The sequence below is a fragment of the Polyodon spathula genome, chromosome 26 (genome assembly GCF_017654505.1).
Source record: "Polyodon spathula isolate WHYD16114869_AA chromosome 26, ASM1765450v1, whole genome shotgun sequence".
Taxonomy (NCBI): domain Eukaryota; kingdom Metazoa; phylum Chordata; class Actinopteri; order Acipenseriformes; family Polyodontidae; genus Polyodon; species Polyodon spathula.
The window spans coordinates 20147780-20159612 of record NC_054559.1 but is presented as its reverse complement, the minus strand read 5'-3'; the positions used below and the strand labels follow the sequence as shown (position 1 = coordinate 20159612).

Here is an 11833-nt window from a genome sequence, read left to right as displayed (position 1 = left end):
TGCATGCAAACACAGGCTATTACTACGCCGAGGAAGGGTTTGCATTATAAATAAGTTTAACTATAAATAACACTGGAGAAGAAAGCGCGCTGAATAAACAAGAGGAAAGTCTACAGCTGTTGCTTTGTTTCAAAGCGCTGCCTGAGTGATCTTTCTGACAGAGTCTGCACGGCACTGTACAATCAGCCCGCACGGAGAGGCGACTCTGCACGCAGCCCTTCCCTTTGCACTGTGTATCTTCCTACACACGAGGATACATGAATGGGAAACGCGCTATATAAAAACTGGAACGATCAACACGGTAAGGGGATGGGTTGAGAATGCAAGACAAGGACGCGAAACGAACAAACCAGTTGCGAGTTTGAGTGGTATATTATTCATTATGCCATCGATCCAGAGTATCCCCGAGAACTACAGCCCTCATAGCCATCTGCTTGTATCACGGCATCCCTGTTCCGTGCCGGCTTGTTAAGTCTAGTCCCAGCTGCTCTGACAGTGCGGAGGCTGCGGGTGGGTGAGCGGGGGATTCGGCAGGTTCTTTCAGCACCTTGGACAGCGGCAACGAGCATGCGCGGTGACGGGCTAGTATAAAAGAGCGCAAAGCCGCTCAGGGGCTCAGGTGAGAAGAGAGAGCGAAACCGAAGACGAATCAAACACAGCAACCCGCACACAGAAAAACAACCCCGGCAACGGAAAGCAAGCGCAAAAGAGCCAGAGAAGATACAAAGTGAGCGATGCTTATGTATTTACTTAGTTAACTATTACTAGCAGTATATTATTAATTGTATTATTGATACATTTGGACATATCTTTTCAATTGCACAATGCAGAAAAGCAAAGTTCAGAACGACACGGAAGCAGTCCCGTTTGCTGTGCCTATCAATTGCTGCGGCAGCGGAGCGGAGCAGGAGGGGAACGGGGTGGGTTTGGGCTTCAACAGGACCAGCAACCAGACCTTGCTGGACTGGCTGAGGTACCTCACCATGGACGAGTCGGAGATCCACGGCGATGGCTCCAAAGCCATCCGCATCGTCATCGCCACGGTGTACTCCGTGGTGTGCGCGCTAGGGTTGGTGGGGAACATGCTGGTGCTCTATCTGCTTTACTCCCAGCACAAGAAGAAGCGCTCCACCGTCAACTTCTTCGTCATGTGCCTGGCCGTCACCGACTTCCAATTCGTCCTGACGCTGCCCTTCTGGGCGGTGGACACGGCCATGGACTTCCGCTGGCCGTTCGGGAAGGTGATGTGCAAAATCGTCAGCTCCGTCACCACCATGAGCATGTACGCCAGCGTGTTCTTCCTCACCGCCATGAGCGTGGCGCGCTACTGCTCCGTCGCGTCCTCGCTGAAGATGCGCCCACACCCCTGCGCCTGCTCCACCAAGTGGGTCAGCCTGCTCATCTGGCTGGTCTCCCTGCTCGCCACCCTCCCGCACGCCATCTACTCCACCACGGCTCTGGTGACGGACGAGGAGCTGTGTCTGGTGCGCTTCCCGGACTCCGGCTGGGACCCACAGATCTTGCTGGGGCTCTACCAGACGCAGAAAGTGCTGCTGGGCTTCGTCATCCCCTTGGTGATCATCTCTCTCTGCTACATCCTGCTGCTCCGCTTCGTGCTCAGCAGGAGGGTGCGGGGGGCGGGCAGCGAGAGCAGCCACCACCAGCGGCGCTCCAAGGTCACCAGGTCCGTCACTGTCGTGGTCCTCTCCTTCTTCCTCTGCTGGCTCCCCAACCAGGCTCTGACGCTGTGGGGGGTGTTCATCAAGTTCGACCTGGTCCCCTTCAGCAAGGCTTTCTATAACGCGCAGGCGTACGTCTTCCCGCTGACCGTCTGCCTGGCTCACACCAACAGTTGCCTCAACCCCGTCCTGTACTGCCTGATTCGCCGCGAGTTCAGGGCCCTGCTCGGGGAGCTGCTGCGCAAAGTAACGCCCTCTTTCCGGAGGATCAGCCCGGTCCGCTCCCACTTCACACGCAAGAACAAAGTCGCCGAATCGCCGCTGGTGATCATACAGATGGACAGGGTGGCCTCGGTGCCGCTGTGCGGCAGGTAGAACAGCTCCCCCGGAAAAAAATAAAATAAAAAACAAACAAAAAAGAATTGTGTGTAATCTGGAGCAGAGTAATCCAGCAGAGGCATTTGCTGACAAAACTGAGCAACATTTTCCAGATAAAAGTAATCTTGATACAAAACATAGGATTACAAAATCCTGTATCAAAATCATTTTGCTCCAGATGACTCTGTACAAATTATTATTATTATTATTATTATTATTATTATTATTATTATTATTATTATTATTATTATTATTATTATATATTTATTTAAGGAGATTTAAGATAGAACGCCGTGTTGTCGCGTGTGAAGTTTTAATTATGAGTTATTGTTTATTTGTAAAACCCCTCCTGTTACCTCTCTCTTTCAGCTGCTACACGCTTAATTGTTAAGATGCACTCGCAAAGAAAATAGGTGGGTAATGACATGATAATAATGAGCACACGGAGGAGCCGAGAGAACAGACTCACGACAAAATCAACCCACACAAAGACGCAACGTGTCCATGTGCCAACTGAACTGCAAAAAAATAAAAAAAATAAATTAAAAAAAATTAAATTAGAATTGAATCAATCACGGAGACCTCGCCTAGGACTCGAACGCTTCTTTCTAGAACACGCTCTATAGAATCCTGTGTTGTTCGATATTCTGTTTACGCTTCATTGTTGAGCTTGATTGTAAAATATCTGAAGTTTTCCATTAAAAGTCTAATATCTATAAACATGTCTGTCTTTCATGTGCGGGGAACATTTTATAAAAAGGGTCATAGTAATAATCTTCATATAAGGCCTTTCAGAGTGGACCACCATCACAAAGCGCTTTGCAAGATAGGAGACTAGGGTGTGTGAACTGTGCACCAGCTGCAGCGTCTCTTACAACAATGTCTCACCCCATAGACGCAACACAAGCAGGGTTCAGTGACTCGCTCGGGGTCACACACAGCGAGTCAGTCAGTGGTTGAGCTGGGATTTGAAGCCTGTTTCTTTAACCACTGGACCACACTTTCCCCTATGTGAGGAAAACGCATCGCTTGAATCATCATCATCATCATCATCATCATCATCATCAACAACAACAACAACAAACAACAACAACAAACTACCTATTACACAATCTAACACAAACTACACACCTTCCTATAGCTGAACAAACTGGATCGTGCTCGAGATGCGGTCTGCGAGTGACATGCACAGAGCGAGACAATGCGCTGGGTTATTATTATTATTATTATTATTATTATTATTATTATTATTATTATTGTGCTTATACTTTTTATACAGTATATTAATCTGTGTTAATTTCGGACTCCCATTGCTTAGCAGTTTGATTGATCCCTTCCTGGTTTTCCTCTGAGTTTAATAAGGCACACACCGGAGCTTGTATCCGATACACTGCAGCTAATCAAACTCGTATTTAACCCTGGGGCGAGTGAAATCGCTTTGCAGTAAGAGTATTATTTCCATCCCAGCATTAAAAAATAGCGCTTCGGTTCCTTTCCTGCCGCTGCAATGGATCTCCTCTAGCGGCTGACGGGTTAATGATACCGACAGACTCGCATCTCTGCGCCGTGTTATAGTCCTCGCCTCTCCACTCCATTCAGCGGGCTGAGAGGCCGCGCCATTTCACTGTGCCAAAGAGCCAGCGAAAAGACTCGCCAGAAACAGACGAGGCTCTGTCAGAAAGACTGACAGCGCGTTCGTAATAACAGAGAGGCGCTCTCGCACTCCCCTCGTACTGTACGCGGTCCTGCTCTAGTGTCCATCGGGTTGTTTAATCCTAACGTCTCTCCTTGACCTTTCGAAAGGAGCCCCCGAGCCACTGTCAGCTAATTGCTCCTCGTTATCGTTAATTGGGGCGTTCCTTTCCCAGCCGAGCCGTGTGGAAACGGCTCTTTCTGTTCCCAACGCAAATACAAATACAGTAAACCAGGCTCTTAATCCTGCATTTTCTATTGATCCATTAATCATCAGAGCCACCTGATTAATCACACCTATTTCCTGGTGACATGAAATTATATTGAAAGGCAAGTACTGTAATACAAAAGTATCCACATAATGCCCTTCACTGCAACTGGTCCATACTGCCAGGTAATCTTGAATATACACACATTTACTTGCATGTAGCTTGACAGTTCTACCTGCTTGCATGTAGCTTGACAGTTCTACCTGCTTGCATGTAGCTTGACAGTTCTACCTGCTTGCATGTAGCTTGACAGTTCTACCTGCTTGCATGTAGCTTGACAGTTCTACCTGCTTGCATGTAGCTTGACAGTTCTACCTGCTTGCATGTAGCTTGACAGTTCTACCTGCTTGCATGTAATTGGAAGTTAGCCAAGGTCTTCAGAAGTAGCCTTCACCATCTTTCAAGATTTCACTGTTTTTTATCACCCACCATTTTTGACACACGCACTCAGGGAGACAAGATTAATTGATCAATTATTTTTTTAAATCGACTGAAAACCCACAGGTGTGAGTAATAGGCTTGCTGGGTCAGATATGAGAACTACAGATCAATAACCAGATTCAACAAGAACGGGGTCAGTGAGGCAGGGCACTCTCAGGCCTGGCAGCCCAGGGGTCTGGAGACACAAGACTGAACAACAGGACTGAAATCTAACTAAGAAAAAAACAACAACCTAGGACGTGATGGCCACACCACCGCACTCCCAGTGCTGTCCCACCCAGGCTTGACACCTCTCTTTCTGGGTATTTCACTTGTGTTTGTAGATGCTTTTTTTATTCCAGGTAAATGAGGTTGGTTCCACATCAATGCAAACAGAGAGCCTGACCCCAATCTCTTCCACTGGTGAGTTCAAAACACAGAGAAACTCTCAGCTGCCTGATTCTAGGATGCCCTGCACTACGCACATACACACACGCACACAGACACACACAAACACAGAGAAACACAGGAATACACACACACACACACACACACACACACACATACACACAGAGAAACACAGGAATGCACAGACACACAAAGAGAGAGAAACACATGAATACACACACAAAGACAGGCAGAGAAACACACACACAAAGAGAGAGAAACACATGAATACATACACACACACACACACAACACACACACAAAGACAGGCACAGAGAAACACACACACACTTCCTACAGACTCATACATAAATGATTTCACCCACCCGCCTGTCATCTCCTGCCAGGGGTCACCCTTCCTAACTGCAAATTATCTTCCACCTCTCATCTCCCGCTACCAGAATCACTTTCCATTAAACACAGGGGTTTTATAACTCATATTCCTGCAGGGCTCGGCTCGCGCCACGCAATTAACTGCGGCCATTCTATAATGCATTAAATCTTTAAAGCTGTGCTCCACCAATCATTCTCCCCGTGTCTCAGATTCAGAGGCACGTTTCAGCTGCCGCCCTCATCATTGCTTAGTTCAACTTTTGCTCATTTGGAGTGTGTTGTGAACACTGTGCTGTATGCAGAGGGAGGGACACACGGAGGACTTGCATCCTCTGCAACTTCAGTCAAGCATTAGCAAATCCTTGGTCCTCTTGACTCCACACCCTCCCCTTCTATTTCAGACTGCAAAGAGCAAGCAAGGTAAACACACAGGAACTGGGAACCTGACCAGCAGCAGAAAAGCCACAGTGAATCAGTGACTGTGGATTCATTCCTCCAGAGACTGGACACACACACACACACACACACACGGCACACAGGTTCGATAGTGTGCATTTACCAAGCCTCGCTACACTTCACAATGCATTTACCACAACCTGCTGCGTATTACTTTACAAACACTGGGGGGAAAGCCACAGCCTTCGCAGTATACCAGTTATTGAATTTATTTCTGACTGACAGTTTGACGTTCACCGGGCTGCCACAGACCATTGCTGTCACCTCCAAGAACAACCTCAAGAACATCCAACTTCACCGTAACTCTTCAACACTCTGTGAACAGACCCCACTGAAAGAACCACAGTGAACACACCAAACCAAAACATTTAGACTAAGAGTCTTTCTCAAAGTCTAGACTGAAGAAATTGAGGAAGACTCGCAGTGGAAATGTTCGTTATTGGATTGACATTAGTTTATTTTGACGTTTCTAAAATGACGCCCCTGCGTGTGTTTTAAAGGTCCGGATGAGTCAGAATTGTATTTTTAGTGACAGGCAGCTGTGCCACAAGGACAGATCAATGTGGTGACGATACAATACAAGCACAAGGCTGATTTCCATTTATATTGAAGCGATTGCACTGAAGCACCACCACAGCTGAAGACAATCACAGCTGCCCAGGACGAGAGTTTCTCCACCCCACGTTTAATCATTTCTGTTGGTGTTTAGACCCCCCTCCGCCCCTCTGCAGCGCTGTGCACAAGATTGATTGCACTCTTTATCTGTGGAACTTCCGTTTGAACAGGAAGATTAAAACAAAAAAAAAAACAACAAAAAAAAAGTTTTCAGGGCTGCAGTGTGGAAGGCAGTGGGTTTGAGTAGCTCAGTGGTTAGAGTGCAGGGCTGCAGTGTGGAAGGCAGTGGGTTTGAGGAGCTCAGTGGTTAGAGTGCAGGGCTGCAGTGTGGAAGGCAGTGGGTTTGAGGAGCTCAGTGGTTAGAGTGCAGGGCTGCAGTGTGGAAGGCAGTGGGTTTGAGGAGCTCAGTGGTTAGAGTGCAGGGCTGCAGTGTGGAAGGCAGTGGGTTTGAGGAGCTCAGTGGTTAGAGTGCAGGGCTGCAGTGTGGAAGGCAGTGGGTTTGAGGAGCTCAGTGGTTAGAGTGCTGGGCTGCAGTGTGGAAGGCAGTGGGTTTGAGGAGCTCAGTGGTTAGAGTGCCGGGCTGCAGTGTGGAAGGCAGTGGGTTTGAGGAGCTCAGTGGTTAGAGTGCAGGGCTGCAGTGTGGAAGGCAGTGGGTTTGAGGAGCTCAGTGGTTAGAGTGCCGGGCTGCAGTGTGGAAGGCAGTGGGTTTGAGGAGCTCAGTGGTTAGAGTGCAGGGCTGCAGTGTGGAAGGCAGTGGGTTTGAGGAGCTCAGTGGTTAGAGTGCAGGGCTGCAGTGTGGAAGGCAGTGGGTTTGAGTAGCTCAGTGGTTAGAGTGCAGGGCTGCAGTGTGGAAGGCAGTGGGTTTGAGGAGCTCAGTGGTTAGAGTGCTGGGCTGCAGTGTGGAAGGCAGTGGGTTTGAGTAGCTCAGTGGTTAGAGTGCAGGGCTGCAGTGTGGAAGGCAGTGGGTTTGAGGAGCTCAGTGGTTAGAGTGCAGGGCTGCAGTGTGGAAGGCAGTGGGTTTGAGTAGCTCAGTGGTTAGAGTGCTGGGCTGCAGTGTGGAAGGCAGTGGGTTTGAGGAGCTCAGTGGTTAGAGTGCTGGGCTGCAGTGTGGAAGGCAGTGGGTTTGAGGAGCTCAGTGGTTAGAGTGCAGGGCTGCAGTGTGGAAGGCAGTGGGTTTGAGGAGCTCAGTGGTTAGAGTGCTGGGCTGCAGTGTGGAAGGCAGTGGGTTTGAGGAGCTCAGTGGTTAGAGAGTGCTGGGCTGCAGTGTGGAAGGCAGTGGGTTTGAGGAGCTCAGTGGTTAGAGTGCAGGGCTGCAGTGTGGAAGGCAGTGGGTTTGAGGAGCTCAGTGGTTAGAGCCGGGCTGCAGTGTGGAAGGCAGTGGGTTTGAGGAGCTCAGTGGTTAGAGTGCAGGGCTGCAGTGTGGAAGGCAGTGGGTTTGAGGAGCTCAGTGGTTAGAGTGCTGGGCTGCAGTGTGGAAGGCAGTGGGTTTGAGGAGCTCAGTGGTTAGAGTGCTGGGCTGCAGTGTGGAAGGCAGTGGGTTTGAGGAGCTCAGTGGTTAGAGTGCAGGGCTGCAGTGTGGAAGGCAGTGGGTTTGAGGAGCTCAGTGGTTAGAGTGCTGGGCTGCAGTGTGGAAGGCAGTGGGTTTGAGGAGCTCAGTGGTTAGAGTGCAGGGCTGCAGTGTGGAAGGCAGTGGGTTTGAGGAGCTCAGTGGTTAGAGGCGGGCTGCAGTGTGGAAGGCAGTGGGTTTGAGGAGCTCAGTGGTTAGAGTGCCGGGCTGCAGTGTGGAAGGCAGTGGGTTTGAGGAGCTCAGTGGTTAGAGTGCCGGGCTGCAGTGTGGAAGGCAGTGGGTTTGAGGAGCTCAGTGGTTAGAGTGCTGGGCTGCAGTGTGGAAGGCAGTGGGTTTGAGGAGCTCAGTGGTTAGAGTGCAGGGCTGCAGTGTGGAAGGCAGTGGGTTTGAGGAGCTCAGTGGTTAGAGTGCTGGGCTGCAGTGTGGAAGGCAGTGGGTTTGAGTAGCTCAGTGGTTAGAGTGCTGGGCTGCAGTGTGGAAGGCAGTGGGTTTGAGTAGCTCAGTGGTTAGAGTGCTGGGCTGCAGTGTGGAAGGCAGTGGGTTTGAGGAGCTCAGTGGTTAGAGGCGGGCTGCAGTGTGGAAGGCAGTGGGTTTGAGGAGCTCAGTGGTTAGAGTGCAGGGCTGCAGTGTGGAAGGCAGTGGGTTTGAGGAGCTCAGTGGTTAGAGTGCTGGGCTGCAGTGTGGAAGGCAGTGGGTTTGAGGAGCTCAGTGGTTAGAGTGCTGGGCTGCAGTGTGGAAGGCAGTGGGTTTGAGTAGCTCAGTGGTTAGAGTGCTGGGCTGCAGTGTGGAAGGCAGTGGGTTTGAGGAGCTCAGTGGTTAGAGTGCTGGGCTGCAGTGTGGAAGGCAGTGGGTTTGAGGAGCTCAGTGGTTAGAGTGCTGGGCTGCAGTGTGGAAGGCAGTGGGTTTGAGGAGCTCAGTGGTTAGAGTGCAGGGCTGCAGTGTGGAAGGCAGTGGGTTTGAGGAGCTCAGTGGTTAGAGTGCCGGGCTGCAGTGTGGAAGGCAGTGGGTTTGAGGAGCTCAGTGGTTAGAGTGCTGGGCTGCAGTGTGGAAGGCAGTGGGTTTGAGGAGCTCAGTGGTTAGAGTGCAGGGCTGCAGTGTGGAAGGCAGTGGGTTTGAGGAGCTCAGTGGTTAAGAGTGCAGGGCTGCAGTGTGGAAGGCAGTGGGTTTGAGGAGCTCAGTGGTTAGAGCGCTGGGCTGCAGTGTGGAAGGCAGTGGGTTTGAGGAGCTCAGTGGTTAGAGTGCTGGGCTGCAGTGTGGAAGGCAGTGGGTTTGAGGAGCTCAGTGGTTAGAGTGCCGGGCTGCAGTGTGGAAGGCAGTGGGTTTGAGGAGCTCAGTGGTTAGAGTGCAGGGCTGCAGTGTGGAAGGCAGTGGGTTTGAGGAGCTCAGTGGTTAGAGTGCAGGGCTGCCGTGTGGAAGGCAGTGGGTTTGAGGAGCTCAGTGGTTAGAGTGCAGGGCTGCAGTGTGGAAGGCAGGGGGTTTGAGGAGCTCAGTGGTTAGAGAGCTGGGCTACAGTGGGTTTGGTGTAAGTTGATAAACCAGGTTAGTTCTCAGTAGTTCAGTGAATTCCAGCTCTCCACCAGTCTCTCCTCCCTCACAGCTGCATTGCTATGGAGATGTCCTACATAACCCCCCCCCCCCCCCCTCCCCTCACACAGATGGGGAGGGTTTGCTTTTACTAGAATTATTATTATTGATTAATACTGGAAGAGCCAAGTGGGAAAACACAGAAGCCTTTGATAGGATTAGAGAAGCAGTGCCGGCCAAGGTTTGCCCATTGCCAAACCAGAACACGAGCACACGCCCAGCCTCTGCCTTGCTATCACAGGTTACTCAGGAAAGGTAAAGTAACACTGGAGCTGCTCTCTACTTGTGCAAATGGGATTGAGCTCCTCAAACCCACCGTCTCCCACTGCCCTGCCCTCACCCTCGTCATGAGCACAGGGTCTCCCCACAAAAACCCCATCAAGACGGAGGCCTGTCATGAGAGATCAAACCCCCGCCCCGCACTCAAGCCGAAGGTGTTAACAGCCTCTGAATCACTCAGTAATCCAACACTCCACACACAAGATGCCTCCTGAATCACCGAGTTACGCACTCGCCTTGCTTAGCTCCGCGGAAATGATTATTCTGTTACATATTCATGAGAAAGAAAGAAGAAAAAAAAAAAACACTTCAAAATTGGGGCCTCAGGGAGCGCATTTCATTTGATAAAATGACAAGCTGACTCATCCGCTTCTTTTAATTGACTCTGCTGGTTTCCATCAAACTTCAAAAGGGCTTCAAACCTCCATGTAAGAGAGAAGAAGTTTTCTCGTTTTCTAATAACCGAGAACGGTTTCAATTTCCTACCAGCACTGAACTCGACCCCCACCTTTCCTCTGGGAAGCACAGACCCCCTTTTCAAACGGACAGGTTTAACTGCCCCCCCCCCAGGGCGCGAGAGTCAATCTCCAGCGCTCTGCTTTCAGTCATTCTGAAGAGAAAGAATGAAACCCTGTTGAAGCAGCACGCTGGGAATTGGCTGCTTACATGCCCTATTTTCTCTAGCTCCTGTCCTCCACTTTTCCACCTCCTCGTTCTCTCCATCCCTTTTCTTCCTTCACTTTCCCTCTCTTTACCACTCAGACAGGTAGCCGTGCTCTTTGATGATGTCAAGGCTACTTCTTGACACAGTGAAAGAAGTTGTGTGTTGTCTCCCCCCTCCTCCCTCCTTCCCTTCATCACTCCCTGATGAAACGCAGCTGTGATCACTGACAGCAGCTCCAGACCCCGCACCTCACATCCAATACAAGGACAGCTCGGTCAGTGTCTCATCTTTCTGCTGTTGTCGTTTTGTGTGTTTTATTTATTTTTAAACTGCTTTTTTGAAGATTACAGAAAGAAATAAAATCCTTTGTACAAAAGGCTCAATGCCCACAGAGAGCAATTTGCTAAAACACAAGTTCTCAGCAGACGAGGAGGAGGAGGAGCGAGGGGGAGAAACGTGAAAACAAGCGAACAGGATCCAAACTGATCAGAGCCTTTGAAGGGGGTGCTGGTGTGCAATGCTGGGTTCAGTTTAATCTGTCTGTTTTCAAGTAGGGGCTTCAAGACTCCCCGTTGGATGTCAAGACCTGTGCAATTACCCAGAGCAGGGTGCTTGAAAAACAACTCAGTTTCTTTCGGTATTTCCAAATGCAGCACTTTTGATCCATTTCTTGGTGTGTTCTCCTCCCCCCAGTGATACAGATGCTCCATTTCTATGTTTTGAGCTTCCTAGCTGGCATGAAATACACACACACACACACACACACACACACAGTACATTCTGCAGCCTTGAATATAAAGCTGCATTCATGCTCCCCTGTGCTGGTGTTGCTGTTAATTACAAGACAGCTCATTATTAATTTACAAGACAACGCAGTACAGGCTGCAGCAGCGAACAAGGATGGCCAAGAAGTTGTGAGAGAGATTATAAACCAAAATAGCAGAGTTTCAAAAACAAAACACAGCAGTAAAGCAATGCTAGCGGAGAGCTTGGGTTGCCAAGAAGCTGGAACCAAGCTAATCCATCAAATCATAGATTTATATATTAAAAAACAATTAAAAACTGATTCCTTTCCGTGTGAATCACGTCCCCCGTGGAGACCCAGATAGAACCGCTGCTCTCCCGCAGGGCGGGGCAAGAAGGAGGCAGCCTGAGCCTCACTGCCCTGCAGGCACTGGCACTGCTGTTCTGACAGAATCACCAGTTACCTCGCACTGCGTAAGCGTCTTCTTAGGGAGAACATTGTGACTTTATTTTTGTAATGTTTTTTAATGAAGCGCATGTGGTCTCCTTTATCAAGCCCACCGAGGAGAAACACAAAGCTGATGCTCCTGTAAAGAGCGCACGTCCAGCTGCGAATCACACGTCCATTCTGAATACCGTGATGCCAGCATTTCACTTCATCCAAGCACCTGCTGTGAAAACATAACCTTGAAAATTTGACTAAACC

At 49.8% G+C, this 11833-nt stretch overlaps 1 protein-coding gene across 1 annotated transcript; it reads left to right on the top strand.

Annotated features, from left to right (window-relative positions):
• Positions 1-729: 729 nt before the first annotated feature.
• rxfp3.2b (relaxin family peptide receptor 3.2b) lies at positions 730-2055 on the top strand. The gene has a single exon (XM_041230192.1). The coding sequence runs from the start codon at positions 825-827 to the stop codon at positions 2052-2054; it is 1230 nt and encodes a 409-aa protein (XP_041086126.1). The 5' UTR covers positions 730-824; the 3' UTR covers position 2055.
• The last annotated feature ends 9778 nt before the right edge of the window (positions 2056-11833 follow it).